Here is a 15,787-nt window from a genome sequence, read left to right as displayed (position 1 = left end):
TATATAGAGAAACTTTTTTCTTTTTCTTCCTTATATATAGAGAAACTTTAAAGTGCAAATATGATCAGCAAAACAAGATCATAACACATCTTTTTTATATCAACAAATAAGCTGAAATTTAAAAGTTATTGCCCTTTGATGAAAGATATCTTCAAAATAATTGTTTTGCGTTTTTGCCTTACATCTATAAAATTATAATGGAAAGATGGAAACTTTTAATCAGCAAAAATGATCCGCCAGACAAGATCTACAAAAAGAACAATTTTGATTGGAGTTATTGCCCTTTAGTGACGATTTTAACAATTGTTTTTGCGTTTTTACAGTAAATGATGATATTTTATTAGATAGATTTACACTTAAAATCACAATAATATTTCAGGAAAGCAAAATCTTCTATCAAGCCAAATTTTGCTTATCTAGTTACATGAAGTAGACTTTCACTCTTTCAAGGAGTGAATGCCCTTAAATGAGAATTTTTTACTTATTTTAAAGTATTTGCGTTTATCTTGAAAAATATAAAAGATAAGTAGGTAAAGCAATAACACAAGATCTATCAGAATGCCAATATGACAGTTACCATTGACTGACCCCTTAAAGCAGTTATTTTCCTTCAAGAAGATTTTTTTACCTACTTTTGATTGTTTCAGCTATTATTTCAATTTTTGAAAGGAGAGCGATTCTAGCTTTTTGGAGGAACTAAGCATTATGTCAACTGTATCGTGCATATCTATTAGGTGTAAGGAGTGATTGCAAGATTTGAATTTTCGTCTGACCTTGTCCTAGTATTCATAGTTCATTGGTCAAGGTTTAGTTTTCATTAATAGGTTCGTTTCTCAGAAGCAATGCGCTATAAGTCAACTATATGTTTAAGTATATGGTAATGCTTTAAGTTTCACGCGTCTGTCTGGTAGATGCCACCAGACCTTAACCCCATTTTCATTAATCCTTGATCATGAATTAAAGAATCGTTCTTAAAGCTTTCAAAATAAAATGCAATCATGATCAAAAACAAATCACGCAATGAATTATATGTCTTTGTCATGATCAATAAAGTAGGCGAGACATCTCACCTTGTGCACTAATCTTGTTGTTGTTTATCTCGGATGTTTAACAAACAACACACAAACAATCATAATATTAAAAGGTTATGCAACATCAGTATGAAACTACATCATCCTGTGGAGTATTTCCGCATGTTTCTTTTTTATAATACCGCCACATTGCATGTTATGTGCTGTCAAGCTTAAAACTAAGAAACAGGTTGATGGTAGTTTTATCATGGTTAAATTTAACTAATAGAGAATGTTAACGACCTTAACTACCCATGAGGCTCTCGCAGTGTTGAACTTTTATAATCTAGAGCGCTGGATTTTATACTTTATGTTGATTTTAAAATCGGGTTCCGCTAAATTATACTAAAATATAAAAAAGAAGATTTGGTATGATTGCTAATGAGACAACTATCCACAAAAGACCAAATTGACACAGACATTAACAACTATAGGTTACCGTACGGCCTTCAACAATGAGCAAATCCCATACCGCATAGTGAGATATAAAAGGCCCTGATAAGAAGTTGTTCGGGTATCAGTTAGTCAAAGAATTTCACAGTAACGCCGATCTAGTCCGCTTGATTTACTAAGATAGATGAGAAATATAATGGACCTAAAGGGATCTTATAATGAAAACAAAAAGGTACATTAGTGATGTTCGTCATCTCAGAATCATCGTTTGAAGTGAAATAACTGAACTATAAGATGTCTGCATGTTGATTTATATTTAAACGAATGATGTCCTTGTACCGATGATAACAATTAGTAAATGTTTTGACTAGTTTGTGATATCTAAAACCCGCCTGGTGTAATAATTTTTCAGTAATACAGAGATTTCTTTCGTTAAAAGCAAATATATGTTGTTTCAAACACGAGCGAATCGAACAAGTTGAGATATATAAACACCATAAGATGCCGGACAAATGAACTTCACCATCTAAAAATGGATAATTATAACAATTTAAAAATGAAAAATCATCTCTTTTATCATACATTTTGGTATTAAGCTTCCCGTTTGTTATAGATATCTAGGAAAGGACAGTGGTCATTGTTAGTATTAGCTTTATTTACAACCAGTTCGGCAAGATACTTCTATTTAGTGTTCATACTTAAGTCGTCATCATATTGAGAAATAATATATCTTCCAAATATCTAAAACGGTATTAAATTTTTATATCAGATGTTGTTTCTTTAGGTCTTTGCTGATTTTAGTCATAAATTGTAACTCATAACAATACAGAAACAAGTTAGCAATCAGAAGTGGTACACAGTTTGTCCCCATTGGAATTGACGATATACAGAATCTCCATAGCCGGAACAAAAATGTGATCTAGTAAAAATTTTGAACAGATTAGAAATCACCAATATAAACATTAATTTTATCAAGTACTTCCAACGAATTTTCAGCACTACAAAAGTAATAAATTCCACTATTTTCAAAGGCCCTATATTTGAACAATTTATTACCCGGCTTTTAATTGTACTAAGTGTAATAGAAAGTAGCAATTCAGAAAAATATGAGAATCATCCTCGATGACTTTGCAGGTTTTACATATAGCATTTGTATTCATATGTTAATGTGACTACCATTTTCTATTTTAAGATCTTAGTCCCTTATACAAAGCTTTAATTGTAAAATGTATTAAGTTTGAATTTAGTTCATTCAAATGCATTGGACATTTTGTTTGTATGAAATATTCAAATATTGTTGTTTTTTTCCGACTTTTGAACTTAGTAGGGGGGCGTCTTAGTAATTTTTTAACAAAATTTATGAGAGATTCCATGTTTTTAACTCTTATAGCTTTCAATGAATATCCATAAGACGGCGTTGTTGTTAACATTCTATATTGATAATCTCAGTAAGAAGAGAAAATGTTTGATAAATATAAAAAAAGACTGGTGTTCAAGATTTTTTTCATATAGTACTGGTTGTAAATTGAGAACATATAAACTTTTTAAGCATACTTATAACACTGAGCAACATTTGCTACAGAAAATGCCACTGCTTCAACGTAGTGCTTTTTTCAAAATTTAGATGTGGCGTAGCACCATTTAAAATTGAAACTGGTCGATATGAAAATTAAATCTGTTTTAACTGCAATTTTTTAGAGGATGAAAAACATGTACTTTTAAATTGTCCATTGTATGAAGATCTAAGACATGCTCTTTTTATTGATTTATTGTGTCATAATGATATGTTTTTAAACTTGTCTGATACAGAAAAATTTATATATATGTCGTGTACAAGTTGCGATTTTGTACAGGTTATAACATGTACAAAAATGTTGTACATGTTATAATGTGTACAATGCAAAAATACAAGTTATAACATGTACAAAAGTACCTCATACATGTTATAACATTTACAAAATATTGCTTTAAAATGGTTTTTACTTGTACAAAATTTGAAAATAAAGATTTGTTTTTATTATAACAACACATGCCACTAACCTCAATGATATTTTAATCATGTTTTTGTTATTGTTCATTCATGTTAGTGTGATACCTTTTTGATACAGTTAGTTATTTACCAGATAAATAGTTTTTATGATTACATAATACCTTAAAGACTTTTTAAATTCACATGTAGTTAATTAAGATTATTCGGTATTCTTACCTGGTATACAAACAGAAGAAGACTTAGAAGCAATATTTGAAGCAACTTCTGTATCTAATAACACTGACAGTGAAAACCCTTTTTTACCGAGACAGAAAATAATACAGACACTGAAATCGAAAACAATTTCAGAGACGGACATTATTACTGACACAAACCTTGAAACTGATGATTAATTGACTGGTCATGATTCAGCAGACACCAATGAATGAACAAATGAGTTAGAAACAGAAACCATGGTAATGAAGTGATGCGAACATGGTTAGTGAGGAAGTATCAGAATGACATCTACTGGTATACTTCCTCGAAAATACTGACATCAAGCGTGCACGAAAGGTGACCCTTTCTGGCCGGCACGTACAAGCCCATGCCTTGACGAAAAACTCAAAAACTAGATAAACTGTTCTCTCCTAAGGCGATAACGTTATCATTCACATTTCAGTCCATTGATATGGGCCCTGCATATGTGTGAAAAACATAACAGGCTTGGTGATGAATGTGAATGAACATATGGCGACTACAAAATTAGTTGGACAAATAAAGGGATACATGAGTATAGACCCGGTTCAATTTCTTGCAAATGCAACTTTAAATGTGTTTGAAGTCCCAATGAGTGATATGAGTGTTAGAGAGATGGTCCGTAAGATATCCTTAAGTTTGGGGGGGGCAAAGATTTGTGCATTGTTAGTGTAAAAAATACAGTTGTAGGTCTGGTAGGTGAAAATGTAGAAGAGTGAAAGTTTTATGCAACTCAAAGGTGTCACATATCTCTGTCTTGTAGCAAAAAGTAATAAAAAATTTGTTTCTAAAATGTATAAAAATGAAGTATTTTATGAAAGCTGTAAATAATGCACCTTCTTTTGCATTTGATTGTTGTTCTTTATTATTTAACAAATTTCAATCGTGAATGTATATTCTGCTTTATTATTATTTTTAAATTTTGTACAGGTTAAACCCGTTTTTAAGCAATATTTTGTACATGTTATAACATGTACGAGGTACTTTTGTACATGTTATAACTTGTATTTTAGTATTGTACAAATTATAACATGTACAATATTTTTGTACATGTTATACAATATTTTTGTACATGTTATAACCTGTACAAAATTGCAACTTGTACACGACATATATATATTGTTTGAAAATATCAATGTGTGTAATATTGTTGCCAAAACCTGCAATAACATATTATCGAGGAGATACAGTTTTTTTATATCATTAACTAATTTGTAGTATGTTATCAAATGAATTATTTTAGTAGTATATATATGTATTTTAATAGTCTTTAATAGCTCTTTTAAAAATAGCACATACATATTTTTAATTGTTTTACACATGTTTACTGTATATTCAATTATGTAATTGTATCTTGTTTTAATTATGTTGTATGTATGAGACTTAAAGGGAAAATTCACGATTTTTTACTTATGGTTTAAATATGTTCATTATGACATAATATATATATTCACAAAGTTTTATCGCTATATGTGCAGTAATAAAGGAGAAATTCAATAATTAATGAAAAAATATCAACTACTTCCTGTAGGTCGTGACGTTTTCTCCTGATTTTTGCATGCCGGGATTTAAAATACAATCATTAAAAGTCTTGGTTTTTAATCATATTTTAACGTAATCGTAAGCGCGCCGATGACTTATGCTTTATCTAATAACCATCCGATAATAAGAAGATAAAACGCACAGACGTTCAATTGTACTCATTCGTGAGATAAATTATCTATGTTAAACGTATATATTCGAATTATTTTTGTAGACAACACAAAAAGTTATAAATTTATTTTTAATAAATGCATTTTCGGACTGATAAGGTGAACAAATTAAAGTACAATAATCTGTAAAGACAATATGTTGGTGTACTATTATTGACCTTTTACTATCTCTGCTATGACTAGGGTTATACGATGTGTGTATTCACGGTTCTGTGGCAATACTCGTAGATGGCTTGTTGAAAGGTAAATTGTTATTTGCACTTCGGTATTTAACCACGCCTCTAGGGCACAACTTGCCAGGTGTGACTGTCTATTCGGATCAGTGGGAGCATTTAATACACACATTAAAAATACATATTAAAGTTGGTGACAAATAAAAATTGGTCGCCGTGGAATTATTTAATTATATTTGGTGCTATTATTTATTTGAATTCAAATAAGTTAATTTACTAAGAAATACACAATTTTCGGTTAAAGACGGGAAACTTAATGCATATGTCAGAATGAAATGATATACAAGTCTTGTCCTTGATTTATGTCTCATAAAAAAGGGGGACTTAGAAATTAGAAATAGCTTTACTAAATCATTTTTATTTGTCTTTATTAGGCGAAAAAATGTACGAGAACACTTACATTTAGACTTTTGAAAGCCATGTATTAATTAATATATGAAACTATCTGAAGATAACTTTACCGAAGCGGAATATAATATGTACGAATAAAGAAAAAATACTTTTGTATTGGAATGGAATCGAAAAATTACGAATAGATATTCTTTTCAAGTGTGAAAAACGTCAACCAAATTTATTCATAATCGGGAACGTCCTTATTAAAATCTGAGACTACTATAATAATCGTCGTCTCCCAACGTATATATATACTTAAATAACTATTTGACCAACGATGTTTAAAATTAAAAGACAACGAATTTAATGTTATCTTTCCCTATTTTTGAATGTTATTATAAGTCTGTTCAACTTGCAAGAATACCCCTAAAGCGGACAAATATCCGACAAGCAGTTTATTCTTTAAATTGCTGTCATTGAATATCAAGAAAGAAAATAAATCCCGAAATTGATACTCAATAGTTTTCCTAGAAAATATTCACATCCCTTGGGGATTATTAGTGTACGTCCAGTTGCATATATATTTTACATGAATGTTGGAACAATTGTGATGAAGACGAATTTCGTCCTTTATTCGAGAACAATCTAATTGATATATAAATCTGTGAGTTTACTGTGTTCTTAACTTCGATGAACCAAAGCAAGTTATAAATTGACCTGTATTTAAATCAAATTGTTTCTTTTTTTTTCTTCTTCTTCTTTTGGTATACAAAAGTCTATCGAATTCGTTGATTACATACTGTTGGCATACGTGGACTAGTCTATTTACAAAACTTTTACCACAATTTACACAAAATGTATGTTTCTTTCTTATGTTCAATGTATACATGTATACATATTTTAAATTGCGCTACTGACTATAGTTCCGTAACTTTCTACCCAGGCGTATGTATACACGAATCGTCGACAAGTGCGCACATTTTTTTTAAATCAATAATTCTGGTATGTTCCAATCTGTCCTAAACTATTGACAACGAGTATATATTACATTTTCCCAAATTAACCCTTGGAAAAATATGTAAATAGATTTGTATTTCTTCAATTTTTTTTTTATATTATTTTTTTTTTATAAATAATATTCTTTACACCAGAAATGTTATTTATAAACAAGCGTATGAGTTCAGTAATGACTAGTATATTATATCACTTTCGGACACGCAAGACAAAAATGTATATTATACATGCACCTGATAGTTCAAAATGGAAAGTTATAAGTAACGGTCGTGTACACTGATCAATACCTACAGAAGTGAAACGATGCATGAACTTGCAAGCCCGCCGGACAGGAAATCGATTGAATACCTGGACGTGTCACCTTACACCCCTTCCAATACCTTTGGGAGTAATACCATTAGCCATGCTGGTGATCAGATGAGGGAAGATCCGAATTTATTTAAATAAAGTTTATTACTTGAAAGAATTATGAACGAATTAGATTTTCGAAAACAATTTCCACGGAACACTTATTTATGATTTGAACTTTGACTTTTTAACTAATTACAATATTATCAGTTTAAAAATAACAGACTATATGGTTATTTAAAAATATAAGACCATTTTCCGTATCAAGTTAGTCAGTCAGATAAAACAACCGTACGATTGACAAGATATCGACACGCAATTACGACTACATCGTTTACTGTAGTTTTGTTCCTTTGCGGTTTATAGACATATCGGGATTTTTCATCGGAGAAGGTGACAAGATGGCGGAGAGCAAAGAACTGATACACAAAATTTAAAATTGATGGTGATCTCTTATTTAGCGGAATAAAACTTTAATATCTATAAATTTGATCATTTTTATACAGAATGAACATAATATCAATTTTTGATTTTTTTGCGAAGTTTCCCTTTAAACAGTAAACTATTGAATCTGAATCTGAATCTTAATCTTGATTAGTCACAAATCAGTGTTGCAACCCAGTTATTTGAAGGGGATGTCCATTATTTATTAAGATACGACACCCATACACTCGATGAAATTAATAATGTCCGAATTCCAATTTTTCATATAATGACAACAGTCAGGCCCGTAGCCAGGAATTTCAAAAGGGGGGTTCGTTTGACTCAAAAACTCGACTTTAACAGTCACAATTCGAACAGAACATTGACTTTAACAGTGCTTATTTGTTTTCAAGGGGGGGTTCGTCCGAACCCCCCGAACCCCCCCTGGCTACGGGTATGACAGTTTAAATTCAAATTAAACGGATCAGATTCTTTCATTTAAAACTTAAAAACGTTATCAGAGGAACCAAAGACAGGCATGTGAATCATACCAACTACATGTATATTCATTCAGCCTTTCACACATCTATCATACTGATTGAAAATGATTTATCACATGGAGAAAAAGAGTTGTCTCATTAGAATTCATACCACATCTTCTATTAATATCAAGTCCAAATTTCCTGTACAAAGAAGGATAACTCTATTTTTTCTTGTACAGTAAACCAAATACAATGAAAGTTCCAACCATGAATTGCAACTTGTACACGACATATATATATTGTTTGAAAATATCAATGTGTGTAATATTGTTGCCAAAAAAAACCCTCCTTACAAATATGGATTTATTTCGTCGTCAAGTCATTGTTCCACTACTAAACTATCTATTCTACTTACTAGTACACTTGGTACAATCAAAAACCGGATAATAAATTGTTCAAATAGGGCCTTTGAAAAAAGTGGAATTAATTACTTTTGGAGTGTCAAAGATTCGTTGGAAGTACTTGATAAAATGCATGCTTATATTGGTGATTTCTAATCTGTTCAAAGTTTTGATTTTTCTACTCTATATACCACTTTGCCTCACAATCTATCTAAGAAAAATTCACACAAGTCAGAATGCGAATATATATGTTCACACTCTTTTTAATAGGTGAATTTTTAGTAACAACAAACAAAAGCAGTATGTCAATTGCACCTGCTTTGATACTATAACAGCCCTTGATTTTTACTAGATAACATTTTTGTTCCGGCTATGGAGATTCTGTATATCGTCAATCAAATGGAGACTAACTGTGCACCACTTATTGTGAACTTGTTTCTGTATTGTTATGATTTACAATTTATGACTAAAATCAGATAATTTAAGAACCATCAAAACAACGTCTAATTCGAAAATTTAATAACACTTATAGATATTTGGATGATAGTATGTAAACTAAAGAGAAGTATCCTGCCGAAATGACTGTAAATAAAGCTAATACTAACAATGAAAACTGAGGTTTCCTAGATATCTATATGTTTAACAGGAAGCTTAATACCAAAATGTATAATAAAAGAGATGATTTTTCATTTTTGAATTGCTATAATTATTCATTTTTAGATGGTGAAGTTCCTTTGTCAACATCTTATGGTATTCATATATCTTAACTTGTTCGATTCGCTCGTGTATGAAACAACGTATTTGCTTTTAACGAAAGAACTCTCGGTAATAACATTATTACACCAGGGTTTTCGATATCACCAACTAGTCAAAACATTTACTAAATGTTATCATCGGTACAAGGCCATCATTCATAAGTATAAATCAACATGCAGAAATCTTATACGTTCAGTTATTTCACATCAAAATATGATTCTGAGATGAAGAGCACCCACCACTAATGTACCTTTTTGTTTTCATTATAAGATCCATTTAGGTCCATTATACCTCTTATTCCATCTAAATTTGTACTTTTGAGTAAATAAAAAAAAAAATGGGGGTAACTATGATATCACACAGTTATGAATGAAATGTGACAATAAATAAATAATTGAGTTGTTCAAGCTGAAAGCATGAACTAACCATATAAAAGTTCACCGACTTAATGGAGGTTTCCATATGGCCTAACGTAAAACTTAGTTTACGCTTCGTTCAAGAGAGGGACATACTAAACGAAGAAAAAGCTTCCCAAAGCACTGGCTTGCTCAACCTACTAATATTCATGGAAGAGCTCTATTTCAAGGCAATTTTCCCTCCGTGTTTGGACTCAATCCAATGAGAATATTTCATGATAAATGTTTTGCGTGTTAAAATTTTGGCATTTTAAATAGAATGGCATCTCATTTTTTAAACGTTTTTTATGGGGGAATCACATTTTATAAACGTTTTTATCGGGGGATCAAATAAAAATAGTGAAATATTATGGGGGAATCAAGAAAATTGTATATGTTTGATTTCAAAATGACCAGCCCCCTCCCAGGTCAAAAAGTATTTTTTGGTATTAATATTGATTCACACATAGGGTCTTTTCACTGGAAATAAACACATTTATTCTAAAACCAGCTGTTATCATGATACGGGTTATGTACTTCTCATATATTTTATGATGATATGATACTCAACCCTTAACGGGAGGGACTGTGCTTGATTTTCAAATGATGAGGACAGTTTAATTCAGGTCCGTAACTGCTATAGTAGTCTTTTGTTAATTTATGTATCCTTGTCATTTTGCTAAGTTTCTTTTGTTACCTATTCTGACATCAGACTTGGACTTCTTTTGGACTGAGTTTTACTGTGCGCATTGCTGTGTGTTTCTTTATTCTAAATTGGCTGAAGATATAGGGGAGGGATGAAATTTCACAAAACATGTTGAATCCCATCGCATTTTAGCACCTGTCTCAAGTCAGGATCCTCTGGCCATTGTTAGTCTTGTATGGTTTTTTAATGTTAGTTAATCAATATGTTTTTGAGTTTAGTATGACGTCCATTTTCACTGAACACTAGTACACATTTTAGAGACCAGCTGAGGCCCACCTCCATGTGCAGGATTTCCCCCCTGCGTTGAACAGCAATTGATGGCCAACGACTGTTATCCGCTTTTCGGTCGGGTTGTTGTCTCTTTGACATATTCCATTAGAAATTTCATAATATTTAAAACAAGATGAGGTTTGATTGCCAATGAGACAACTCTCTACAAGAGACCAAAATGACACAAAAATAATTACTATAGTTCACCGTACGGCCTTCAACAATGAACAAATCCCATACCGAATAGTCAGCTAAAAAAGGCCCCGAAATGACAATGTCAAACAATTCAAACGAGAAACTAACGGCCTTATTTATATCAAAAATGAACGAAAAACAAATATGTAACACATAAACAACGACAACCACTGAATTACAGGCACCTGACTTGGGACAGGCACATACATACATAATGTGGCGGGGTTAACATGTTAGCGGGATCCCAACCCTCCCCCTAACCTAAGCCAGTGGTATAACAGTACAACATAAGATCGAAATATAAAAATCAGTTAAAAAAGGCTTCAGATGGACAAAAATCCAAGTAGAATTGCCAATTAGACATATTTTCACAAAAGACCAAATGACACAGAAATTAACAACTATAATCACCGTACGGCTTCAGTCAACAATGAGCAAATCGAATACCGCATAGTCAGTTATAATAGATCCTGAAATGACAAATGTAAAACAATTCTAACAAGAAAACTTACGGCGTAATTAATGTACAAAAATGATCGAAAAACAAATATGTAACACATCAACAAACGAAAACCATTAAAGTACAGGCTCATGACTTTGGGTAAGCACATACACACAGAATGTGGCGGGGTTAAACGTGTTAGCGGGATTTTGAACCCTCCTGTTAACCTGGGACAGTGGTGTAACAGTACAACATAAGAACGAACTATACAAATCAGTTCAAAAAGACTTACCTAACCAAATGGATACAACTGATGCAAACAAAAACACAGAGTGGATGTGGCCAGGTACTTGTACATCTAAACAACAATAAGTACAGATCTGAGAGTACACACAGCTACTGTCAGCTAGTTCAAAGCCCCTAACCACCAATTAAAAGAATAATGCATCTAAAACTAAATTATCAATCAGTACACATCCAACATACAATGGATTTATATAGTGAAAAGAAGTCATAAACAATCATGTCCATCATCTTTAAGATGAAAATTGTTTTCTTTTGGTTCGGCCTGGGACTCATACATTGAACGCCTTCCTACAATGCAAACATTTTCTAAATCATGAAAACTGATGGTAATTTTCCAATTGTCGTAATTAATCAGTCTCCCTTTCCGCTAATATTTCCAAGAGAATTAGACTAATTACCAGGTTTGGATATACTAACTGGAACTACACGACGGGTGTCACATGTGGAGCAGATTCACTTACCTTCCGGAGCAACATCAATTTTTTGTACGGTTTGTACTGCTCGGTCTAATTTTCTGTGTTTTTGTACTATTGCTTGTCTGTTTGTCTTTTTCTTTTAAAGCCATGGTGTTGTCATTTTATTTTTAACTAAGGAGTTAGGATATCATTATCTTTTGTCTCTCTTTTGTATCATGAAAATGCATTCAACAACTACATGTAGTGCTGAATAACATTTTGATTCCATAAATATGCTGTGTAGTCTACCTGTTACCTGTTGTTAATGGGTATTCACGAATTCGGAATTAAAAATGTATTATATAAGATATGAACTTCTACATAACAAAGGATTTTCATATTACTACTTTTAAAATCATTGACTTTATAAATCATAAAGAAAGATCGAAGTGTTATTAATTTTCAGTACAAAAGAGTGCACATCATTTGAAAAAAAACCCTTTTGTATAACTAACTAATAAATTTACAACGTTTTCGTATTGACAGTCATGCCATATATTAAAGGGTCTGGATGGGTTCACAAGACTAAAAAATAAAGAAGCGAAAAATGGGCAAACAAAAATTACAGAGAAACATTGCGTTATAATAAAGAATAGAGAACATGGCTAATGAAAATAAAAGAATGTAAATAATGAAGATCATCCAAACCATTTTATCTATAATGGTTATCACGGGGATATAATTTGTTTGTCCTGCTAACTTTCAGACTCTTGCAGTTTGTGATATAAAAGTCTTCTTCGTACCAAGGAATTGTTTATATAATATCCTATATATACAACACTTTGTTCGTGCAAAAGTATTTGAATGAGGTGTGAAAAATAAAAATATAAGAGGGTTAATTTTAAAAAATAAAGAGAATGCCCCCCCCCTCCCCCCTCTTTTTTGGCTCATAAAAATATGAAAAAAGGATTGGCATGCAATAAAGAAGAATAGATCAAATGGACAAAAACAATTAATTGAGAAAAATATCCTAAAAATGAATACAGAAATGAACAAAATCCCTTGTCCATCAAGACCCTCAGACTAACAACCTAATCCTACGTACAGTTTTGTTTTCCAATAATAATATCAGTCTTTCAAATAGTTGTAAAAATATTACGGCATCAATGAAAATATCAATAAATTCCAGTTATATTACTGTGCTTACAAGTCAATTAGTTGTTTCTGCTAATCATGCTAATGTTACATGCAACCAAAAAATAATAAGCAAGTTGATTGGTTTTATTGAGGGCACCTGCAGATAAATTGTATACTCCATTTATCTCCCTTTTCTTATGTATAATTATTTTTTTACAATTTTATAGTTTGAATGCATATTTTTATATATTTTCCAGTCGTAATTTATGAAACACTCCTTTGTTACACATTTGTTAATAAATGGTGCTTTGGGTATTTACCCTAATCGATAGATCAAACAAAACATTGTGTATTGCAAACTATGTCAATGATTAGTGGGTCAGTAGGTTTTCTACACACAAGGTTGACCTTTGACATAGCTTTATCAGGTTAGAATATTTTCGTATCTTCATAAAAACGGAAACATTCTTACAGTTTAATATTGTATAAATATCATGATTTAGCCACAAGTGTTAAATAAATATTTTTAAGTGTGAAAGGCTGGAGATTTTAGATATCTCCCCACATTGATTGGTCAGCGGAAGGATATCAAATCAGGAAGCCGCCATAGCGAAATAGCGACATACAAAATGTAAACTGAAATTTGTGTCATTTATTGAATTTTGTCGTTTTGTTTACATGTAATAATGTATTGTTATCATCAATGAATTTATTTTTGTTCAGAAAATGCAGTGACAAGGATATTAACATTCGCTGATTGTGTCGAAAGACCTGTTGACAATTTTTCTTGATTTCAAGTTTCAACTGTTTTTGTGAAAATGGATTTTTTAAAAGGTCTTGTCAGTAAAAACAAGAGACGGCACAAAGTCGACGGATTCGATCTAGATCTAACATGTATCCTTTTTACAGTAAAGAGTTTGTAATAGGTATGAAGTGTATCACATAAAGTTATGCAACTAAATACATGTACATGTATGCTGCCCCTATTTTTTCTTACTGTATGAAAAGACAAACGAAGAGGGACAACAAACATATGCTTTTATTGTTAATGATATCTAAACGGGCCAACTGAGAGTTATTTACACAGATTTTTAGTATCGATCAACAGAACAATATGAAGATCCTACATATCGTTATTTTGGATTCTGACTTGACCAGGTTGATGGTGATCCTTATAATTGTCCTTTATATAGTGCTTCCCTTTACCTGAAAATTATCAACATGTGCAATCGCTCTGTTTATTGTAGTTTTACAGCTATGATACATGTGTATAACTTATTAGTGACATCACAATGTTGGAGAAGTTATCCACGACTTTACAATCTGAGAAGAGGGTTTATAAGGGTTATTTTTGGTGGAACGCTTTCGGCCTTTCAATTTCATGTGTTTAGGCGTTTTATTTCTCGTTTTCTTGTGTTTGATTCAATGTGCGTGCTTCATTTTTCCACTTATTTATTTTCCGTATTTTTGTCTATTCAAAGCTGACAGGTACATCAAACTACATGTACTTCAAAGTTGGCCTGGATATTGTAAATATATGGTATAAAAGTCCATGAAATTACTATGAATAATCTTTTTTTCAAATCAGTTGCAACTAACAGACGCTACAAGGTGACTGCAAGGTCTTTATTTCTATAAACAATGAGTGCATAATCTCCTAGAAAGGCTGAGTAATAATTTTCAATACTTTTTTCATTAATACTTACAATTTTATTTCTTGTGCTTTGTTTTTCCCCGATTTTTTATTTCTGTTCAACTTTTTTGTGATTTTTATTCTTTGTTTTTCTGTATTCAAAACCCACCTTTACCACCCTCCGGAAAGATGTTATGATCAACATACTTTTATCATATGAGGGTAATAAAACCTTTTTACGTCAGGCTTCAAACGGTCATTTTCGGCTACGGTTACAATTAAATAGGTTAAAATTTTAATGTGATTCATCAATATATCTGGATTGTGATTTGTCGGAGGTCTGAAATAATTATCGCAAGTAGCATCATTTTTTGAAAAAAAAGAATGTGATGCTTAAAAATCAGTCAATTTTTATTTTATTGTTGAAAAAGAAATTGTATACATTTTATCATCATGCACCAAAAATTACTGTTAACATCAATTTTCAAGAATTTTTATTGTTATACGTCATGAAGGCACCCATGTTACTACCTTGTTTTATAATGGTCTAAAGGAGGGTGAAAAGACCAGAAGTAGCATGATTAACAGGTCATCAGGTTTCCAAACCAACATTATTTGGCAGTCATTCTGCATCTTCTTTTTTACATTTAACTATTTTTCATAAGTAAAAAATCCTTAATTTTAGTTCAACTCCTTTAGCACAATCTTGGGTGATACATGTACCCCTATTGAACAATATAATTCCAAATTAGTATTGATTGACAGTAATAATGATAATGAGTGCAGGAAGTGTCAGGTTCAAACCACATCTGGGTCAAACCAAACTCCAAAGACTTTAAAATTGGCATTTGCTGCTATTCCGCTAAGCCATGTAAGCAGTGTGGCAGATTAAAGCGTGTCAAGTACGAAGCAGGGTTAA

The 15,787-nt window shown here is 31.6% G+C and overlaps 1 protein-coding gene across 2 annotated transcripts in view; it reads left to right on the top strand.

Annotated features, from left to right (window-relative positions):
* The first annotated feature begins 13,812 nt into the window (after positions 1–13,812).
* The window catches only part of LOC143044501 (phosphatidylinositol 3,4,5-trisphosphate 3-phosphatase and dual-specificity protein phosphatase PTEN-like), a 36,062-nt gene continuing 34,087 nt past the window's right edge, over positions 13,813–15,787 (top strand). Inside the window, exon 1 of one of the 2 annotated variants that reach the window (XM_076216553.1) lies at positions 13,813–14,129. In XM_076216553.1, coding sequence (XP_076072668.1) covers positions 14,054–14,129 — 76 coding nt within the window. In that variant the 5' untranslated portion in view covers positions 13,813–14,053. The remainder of the gene's footprint in view (positions 14,130–15,787) is intronic. The other variant, XM_076216554.1, reaches the window with a different exon arrangement.

The sequence above is a fragment of the Mytilus galloprovincialis genome, chromosome 9, assembly GCF_965363235.1.
Source record: "Mytilus galloprovincialis chromosome 9, xbMytGall1.hap1.1, whole genome shotgun sequence".
In the NCBI taxonomy this organism is placed as follows: Eukaryota; Metazoa; Mollusca; class Bivalvia; order Mytilida; family Mytilidae; genus Mytilus; species Mytilus galloprovincialis.
The sequence above is the reverse complement of the archived record's forward strand: the minus strand, read 5'-3'. Positions and strand labels throughout refer to the sequence as shown.